The sequence below is a fragment of the Hippocampus bargibanti genome, linkage group LG16, assembly GCF_051943395.1.
Source record: "Hippocampus bargibanti isolate YZ-2025 linkage group LG16, ASM5194339v1, whole genome shotgun sequence".
Classification (NCBI taxonomy): domain Eukaryota; kingdom Metazoa; phylum Chordata; class Actinopteri; order Syngnathiformes; family Syngnathidae; genus Hippocampus; species Hippocampus bargibanti.
Window position 1 is genome coordinate 7643093 of NC_142749.1, and position 8807 is coordinate 7651899.

General features: G+C 38.7%; 1 protein-coding gene across 1 annotated transcript; it reads right to left on the bottom strand.

Annotated features, from left to right (window-relative positions):
• Positions 1 to 100: 100 nt before the first annotated feature.
• tmem88a (transmembrane protein 88 a) lies at positions 101 to 7299 on the bottom strand. The gene is made up of 3 exons (XM_089017007.1): positions 6881 to 7299; positions 5486 to 5792; positions 101 to 1628 (listed from the first exon to the last, which is right to left on the bottom strand). The coding sequence occupies exons 2-3, from the start codon at positions 5786 to 5788 to the stop codon at positions 1341 to 1343; spliced, it is 591 nt and encodes a 196-aa protein (XP_088873133.1). The 5' UTR covers positions 5789 to 5792; positions 6881 to 7299; the 3' UTR covers positions 101 to 1340.
• Positions 7300 to 8807: the final 1508 nt, after the last annotated feature.

Genomic DNA, 8807 nt, shown 5'->3' on the forward strand with positions numbered 1-8807 from the left:
ACCCCTTGTGAAGTCAGGGGAATACACGTTGAGTTTTAATGGCTGTAAAAGTAAAAAGACCAGTTTTAAAGTTCAGCAACTAATGACTGAAAAATGTCAGTTCTAGTAAAGAGTGAACGATGTGGAGTTTAACATCGGTGCGAGGTACAGTAACAATATTAATGAAATACTGTAGATCAATGGTGTCAAAGTGAAGGTGCGCGGGCCAAATCTGGCCCGCCACATCATTTTTTTCAGCCCGCGAAAGGAAATCCAACTTGTGAAGTTCTGAAGATGCTTGATAAAATCCTAACCAAAATGTCGTAGTTTTGGATGTAAACCACAATAACAGTCATTATTCTTGACTTCAGATTTGAAAACTAGTTATTCATTAATTTGTTGTGCGCTCTATGTAATATGTGGAGGGGATTAAACATTCTAATGGCTTCCCCAAATTTATAACGACCCTTTAGAGGAAACCACAACTACAATGTGGCCCGCTGCAAAAAAATGACTTGAACACCCCTGAAATAAAGGATCAGTCGTAAGATGTAACTCAGTGCTTTGTTACGGTGCTGAAGTCAAATTTTAAGATTATTTTTACTTGTATTGTGTAATTGATTTTTACTTTTTTGCTATAACTCCATATATGGTAACAAGTATCTGTATTTTACCCCTAGCTTTATCAAAAGTAGGCTTGTTACATTATATAACCGACATAGATTACATGTAAAAAATGCAAAAAAAGAACAAAAAAAAGCAATAGGCCAGCAAAGACATGGAGGAATGCGAACCAGAAAGCATTATGACAGTTCCAGGGAATCAAGAGATTCCCCTCGGTGGTCTAAATTGTCTTCTTGGCAACAAGAATGATTTGTGGTGAATGTATCACTTATGGTGTCAACATGCCAATTTCTTGTCAAATTCAGTTTCTATGATAAATATGTCCACGGTAAACATATTGGACATGCACATTTTTACAAAGAATGTTGTTATTTGACACCACTAGGACATAGGGTACTGTATGCAATTTAGTTTTCTACTCAAGAGTATCTTACAGTAGAGTTCGTCTTTTCTCCATTTTATACACAGTTTATTCAACATAAGTCGTGACATCAGAGTAAAGTTTTATTGGAAAAAATAGCTTATAAAATACAGAAATAGTACACAATCTTTTAGCTAAATATCCATTTGCAATGCCGAACTGTAGTGGGTTGTATGTTAGAACCGATTAAAAAAAAAAGACAATGACCTACTTCATCAAGTAGGGATAGCCTTCATTAACCCCCCGCCTCCCCCCCCCCCCCCACAAAACAAAAACAAAAAAACAGCTATCTTCTAATATCAGAGGTCACCTCTAATCACACCCAAACGCTGCCCTTCCCCTCCGTCTCCGAAGTTTCTGGCATTCCACAGCAGCCGGCCACCCCGGCCTCCCTGCTGCGCGCGAGGGGAAGGTTCTTGTACACCGCCCTGCTGTAAGGAATGAAGCACATGCCCAGTTGGAGGTGGCGAGCCAGGCGACAGAAAGCAGCAAGGGCCAGGACCAGCAGAGGCGTGAGCAGGAGAAAGCCGACGACCAGCAGCGCAACGCAGCCAGCGTCATCCAACAGGTCTGAACAGTACACTGAGGTACCATGCGGCTGCACCTGACGCAATCAAATGAACAATCACTGATTTAGATTCCATTTTCCATGAATCCTTCACTTTTAGACACCATTCATTTCAAACTGTAATGCTTGACCATTGTTATTTACAAACTTTCAAGTTTAATGAAAAGGTTTCTTCAGCCGTCATCTGTACTTCTTTGAAGGTGTCGGATGTTTCGCTTCTTATCCAAGAAACTTCGTCAGCAAACTAAAGTCTTACTGGTAGTTTAGGCCCTATATATATCCCTATATACTGTCCAGATATGGCGGTACCAGACTCAACTTTCAAGTTATTAACTCATTCACTACCATTCACATATTTATTCAGGAATTGAAAATATGACATAGAGCGCCATTACCGAATTAGTTCGGGTTTTGTTTATTCTTGCTTGGGTGAGAATAAAGCGCTGGCCAGACCTCTGGCAATGTTTTTCCCTTCCACAAGGGGGCAGCATTTGATTCCCCCCCCCCCCCCCATGTTAGCACTTTGTTCCAGCTTCAGCTGTTGGTAAAGCGCGATATAAACCAATATGTATCTATTGCATTGTATTTTGGACTGTCACCCTTATTTCAAGCTCATATAACTCCAGACCCATATCATTTAGGAACTAACTCTTTTTTTCTGATGAAAGAAGAAAGTCTAAAGTTTCTTAAGCTGCATTGAATGGTTACGTAGGCCTAAAACTCAATATTTTGTGGGTCCTAGAATTGACAAAACCCCTGGCACTGGAGTGGACACATTTTTGCACGTCTGGCATTGAATGCGTTTAATATGTTTACATTCCAGACCGAACCATGATTGGTGAAAGCTACCATATAGAGAGACACCTTATTAAAAAACAAAACAAAAAAAATCTTTGTTGTTGTCCACGGCTTGAATATATAAAAATATATACAGATAAAGATGTATTGTATTGTATTAGAATACCCATCCTCCATACTACAAACACATTTGTTCAACACAATTATTTTGAAAAGCGACAGCAAATATATCTTGAACACATAGCAACTGGCAGGCACACATATTTCCCAAAAAATTCTTGATAATTGGCCAGGTGAAATCACGTGATTTGAGGACTTTGTCTCGATGCATCAGCCAACTTAACCTAGTCAATGAAAAGGCTACACATTTCTGTTTTTATTTCTGTTTTTCTGCTAAAGGAATGAATGTATTACATGAGAGTGATTTTGTGGCATTGTGACGCTGAGGAACTATGTTGAAGTTAATGTAAGAGTTCAATCTCAACAAATGTTGTGCTCTTCTGCCATCTTGTGGCATCTTGGTACCAAGGAACTACAGCAGGGGTGTCAAAGTCATTTTTTGCCGCGGGCCACATTGTAGTTATGGTTTCCTCTCGAGGGCCGTTATGAATTTGGGGAACCCATTAGAATGTTTAAATCCCTTCAAATATTACATATAGAGCACACAGCAAATTAATGAATAACTCGTTTTCAAATCTGAAGTCAAGAATAATGACTTTTATTGTGGTTGACATCCAAAAATATGAAATTTTGGCTCAGATTTTAGCAATCATCATGGAATTTAACAAGTTTGATTTGCTTTCGCGGGCCGAAAAAAATGATGTGGCGGGCCGGATTTGGCCCGCGGGCCTTGACTTTGACACCTGTGAACTACAGAATCAGAAAACCTTTATTTGTCCCACAATGGGGAAAATTGCAAAAATGGGGAAATTTGCACAGCGTGTTCAAATGAATTGTTGAGTTTAATGAAAACAAAAGCTGATTTTGCTGCTTTCCTGTGATATTGACCCACAATTCTAAACTTATTTGGACATGCCCACAGCTCTCAATTAGCCAGAGAACACTGCACATTGTCTCTAAACCATGACCTAGCCAAAACACATTTTATTTATATCAATGCGGCAATTTCATTTTTTGCTATGTAGCGGAGGGTATTGAACTGTTCTGAGATTAGTCATTAGACGCCGTATTTGTAGTAAATAAGTAAACATTTAAGGATCGGTTTTGTAAAGTTGACAGAATTTGATTTTCATATGATATATTAAAGAGCTGCTGTACAGTACAAGCTGCATGGAAGCTTTGGTATCGTTTTATATGTTGTGATGTGATTATTTACCAGTGTGGGATTTTTATTTGCCAATCTCCTAATAAACTAACAATGGAGTTGTTTCAATCGCATCCCACTGAGATGCATTTTCAACACAGTATTGTTGGACATAAAATGAAATCGATCGCAATACTTGAATGACTTCATTATACAGTTCTTGTACATGTTCAAATGATATTTTCCAAGTGAACTGTACCTAAGAAAAAAATCTGGTGGAGTGATGATTCAATTTAATACTTGGTCTGCTATACACTCTGCAAAGTAATCAAAACCGTGAGTCACAGCTGCAAACGATTCCAACCTAATCTACAGAAAGTCCCAGGAAATCTTTAAAAAAACAGTATTGACTCACTGATCAAATTATAGTGCATGTCACTAACCATTTAACATGCAGGGCGCTGTTGTGGTCTCGCACATAGATTCCTATCGTAGCATAATAATAATAATAATAATAATAATAATAATAATAATAATAATAATAATAATAATAATAGTGGATTGGTCCGGAATGTAAACATGTTGTTAGTAAATAATAATAATAATAATAATAATAATAATAATAATAATAATGGGTTGGTCCGGAATGTAAACATGTTGTTAGTATATATAATAATAATAATAATAATAATAATAATAATAATAATAATAATAATAATAATAATAATAATAATAATAATAATAATCCGGAATGTAAACATGTTGTTAGTATATAATAATAATAATAATAATAATAATAATAATAATAATAATAATAATAATAATGGGTTGGTCCGGAATGTAAACATGTTGTTAGTATATAATCTCATCTCATCTCATCTCATTTTCCGTACCGCTTATTCCTCATTAGGGTCGCGGGGGTTGCTGGAGCCTATCTCAGCTGGCTTCGGGCACGAGGCGGGGGACACCCTGAATTGGTTGCCAGCCAATCGCAGGGCACACAAAGACATACAACAGTCACTCTCACACTCACACCTAGGGACAATTTGGAGTGGTCAATCTGCCTGCCATGCATGTTTTTGGAGTGTGGGGGGAAACCGGAGGACCCGGAGAAAACCCACGCGGGTCCGGGGAGAACATGCAAACAGGGAGGCCGGACCGGGACGCGAACCGGCGACCTCTGCACTGTGAAGCCGGTGTGCTAACCACTCGACTACCGGGCCGCCTTAGTATATAATAATAATAATAATAATAATAATAATAATAATAATAATAATAATAATTATTATTATTATTATTATTATTATTATTATTATATAATAATCATGACGGGATGGTTCAGAATGTAAACATGTTTATAAAAAAAATAATATAAAAAGTATAAATAAATAACATAAATAAGTATTGTTACTACTACTACTACTACTACTACTACTAATAATAATAATAATAATAATAATAATAATACGTAGATAACATTAAAAATAATACAATAAGTACAGTAAAGTCTCGTTATATCGATATTCAAGGGAGCCCGAGAAAATATCGATATAACCGGGACTATCGATATATCCGACCCTGTTTGCATGTAATTTTCTCCGTGCGTGCATAGAAATAGTATCGATATAACCGGGACTATCGATATATCCGATATCGATATAACGAGACTTTACTGTATCTAAATGTATTATTCTTATTATTAGTAGTAATAGTAGTAGTAACAATACTTATTTTCATATTATATTATTATTATTATTATTATTATTATATTCATGTAGAAATTATGTGCCTTAGCTTGACAAAAGCTGCTTTATGAAACAAACAGACTAACCGTTGAGTGGCAGAGGAAGCCAAATATAATCATGACGAGCGCTGGGGTGAGGATGGTGCCAAACACAATGCCGGCCAACATTCCGTTTATTGCCGCGATGATCAGATTCTGAGCCGTGACCAGGACTGAGCAGGCCCAGCAGTCTAGAGAGCCCCTCAACTCCAGTGGGGGGTCGGGGCCATCACTCCCTCCCGTGGAGTACGGTGGGGGTATCACCACCCCGGCCCCTCTTGAAGGGGAGCTGGGTTCAGAGTGGGGTGGGTCGGATGTCTTCTCCAATGTGCCGTTTCGTGACAGACTCATGTTTCTGGTGGAGAACAGCAGCAGGATAAGGAAGTTGAATTTAGTTTGAGCAATATTTGAATTAGAATTATTTACAATTGGGGCCTCTAGGCTTGCAATGAACAGATTGAGAATGTGGCCCTTTTATTTTTCTGCCGAGCCACGAAATGGTGGTTAAAAAAATGGATAAGAGCAACCGTAATGTCCTGCAAATATAGTTGAGCAACAAAGAAAAACTGATGTGCCAAATTTATATGTCAAATACAATTTTGTATGACCATGCTTTCTCCACTACAAGCCACGCATTAAAGCCTTCAATTTTTTCAAAAGCTGATCATGCACCTTATAATCCGGTACACCTTATATATGGAAAACATTGTAAAATATGTCATTCGATGTAGGTGCACCTTATAATGCGGTGCATCTTATATATGGGAAGTTTAAAAATGTCATTCCTTGAAGGTGCACCTTATAATCGGTGCACCTCATAGTCCGTAAAATATGGTAGTTCCACATCCATTATTTTATGTATGTTTCACGATGTGCTTTTAACTTCCTTTCAATTCCCATCAATTTAAAGTGCAGTATTTTCTTTCGAGCAGGCGACTTTGTACAGTGTAAATCGAGGTACACATGGAGTGAAAAGTCACTACAGCGCTAACTGGAGTTTGAGGTGCAAGGAAACGTTCTCTGCCAACTCCACCTCCTCACTCCTGCAGGATAACGGAGAACAATGAGTCCAAACAGAAGCCGAAAAATACCTCCAATCACTAATCAGTCAGAACAATGTTCTGATTTTTATTATTTTTTTACACAGCTTGTAATTTATTGTCTCATTGAATGAGCAGCTGGGAAATACATTATCTCGTGTCTGCAGTCAAAGTCAGCTTTATTGTCAAATATGCTAATATGAATGACATACAGCACAGGTTAAATTAATGTCCTCTCAGACCCAGCGTGCAAAGCACTTATAATGTGGCTAAAAGAATATGAACGCTTGGGATGAAATGGCAACATGAAGCTATCTACTCTTATTTTATAAACAAAATGATTCATGTGCGACCTACTTTAAAAAGTGTATATATACATGTTTACATATATTTTTCTACTCACCTTGGAATGAAAGCCGTTAAAGTGTTCTGTTTGATGCCACAGAATCTGAAGGTTCCTTAAGTTGAAGAGGTGTAAAGTCAAGGGAGAAGAGAATTTCAAGAATTTCCTCCTGAGGAATGTCTTCTGTGCAATTCCTGTTCTAGCGGTTGATTTGATGATATCCCCGGAAAGGCGTCGATTGAACCGAATCTCTCCTGGAATTTTCTTGTAGTTGTGAAGTAGCACCTACTTAACCCTCTCAGAGAAAAGGCGCAGTGTCGACTTGAAGAGAAATCTGCTTTCCCCGTGACTTCAACACTTCCTTCCCTGGCATTCTGTTTCCTCAGTCTCACTCCAGCTTGAGATATGATGGAGTGCGCGTGCGCGTGCGTGTGCGTATCCTGAGCACGAGAAGCCTAGTGGGCTGGTGTCTGGGCACTGGAGGCTTTCTGTGTGATAACACCAGAGCGCAGATGTGAATCCAGGCGGAGGGAGAAGTGTTTATTTGGATAGATTAGAGGAGCCAGGGTGTGCTACTTCACGCACATCATTTGACACTTCTTTTACCTTTGTAGTGTTTTGTTGTGTGTGAATTGCAGCTGAATGTCTTTAATCATGGTTGCTGAAGCCGAACTTTTTAGTTGTGAGCTCAAAAAAACTTCTCACAGAAGCCTGATGTGTAAAACAAAAAGGTTGTGAAGAGTTGGTGTGTTTCCCAGCAGCAGGAATGGCAAAGCGGTGACCGTTGACCCCTTTGATGAAAAACAGATCTGCGGGTACGGAAATGAGCTCGGGGGTAGAGCTCAACTAATTTGGTGGAGAAAAAGGCCACTTCGGGCACGATAAGAAGTCGCTAGGGGCTGAGTTCAAAGACGTGAATCGGTATTATGATAACAAGCCTAATTTTCGTGCATTATGGTTTATTTATTTACATGTTCACAGGGCTGATACACTACATACTGTACAGTGTTTACTTTGAAGAGAAGATGGAACTTTTTAACAGCTTGTAAAAGGGTAAACAGACACCCTGAGGCAATGTTGGTTTAAAAAACAACCAACCAAACAAACAAACAAAAAACAATGTGAATGCTTTTGGAAGCTTTTGCTATAAACAATGATTGAGTTGGTTGTGTGCACATGTGACGTGTGAGTGCGTCTCCGTCAAGGGGAGGCTTGTTAGAGGACAAAAACAGTTTTCCTGTCCTTGGAACCAGGATATCCCTTGCTGCATCCGGAGCCAGTCCAGATGTGGCATTTAAGCCATTTTGTTTTCTTCAAGCCGCAGGATGGACGTAAATGTTAATAATAGAAGAAAAAAAAGTTAACAATAGATGACAAAGATACTGGGTGCGCGTTTGTGGTGATGGTATATGATCTCATAACCATAAAGGAAACCAGTGGAGGCATGCAAGGCCTTCTCTGAGGGACTAACAAATCTGAATTACAGACTAATGTCAATTATAATTTTTCCATCATTTTTTATTAAATAATTCCAAATTGTCTTTCAGCTTCCTTTCATTGCTTTTCCCCTGTTGTTGTTATGGTGCTTCCCCATTTTGTGTTTTCGTATTTAAGCATTCAACCAATCACATTTCAGCCATCATTTGTTACCAGGGTCGGAAATCTACCTGGACGCCTTCACAATCCGTTCTGCGGGCCCTGTCGCATTAAATGTGATGTCTATGACTCTGTTGCTTTACCGATAGGAGTTTGAGTTCGCAACCAAAGGCCTGCTGTAAGGCACTGGAAACGTCAGAGTTTACGCAAACGATGATTGGCTCGTCACATGATTTGCAAGTGACTAAGCAATCATAGCATCAATAGCCGCTAGTGATAAAAGCATACTGGCCAGAGCTAGCACATTGTATCTGTAGCATAAGCAAATATATTTTTGTGTTATTCAAGAATAGATGAACATCATTAAGAAAGGTTGGACAGCTCCAACGTT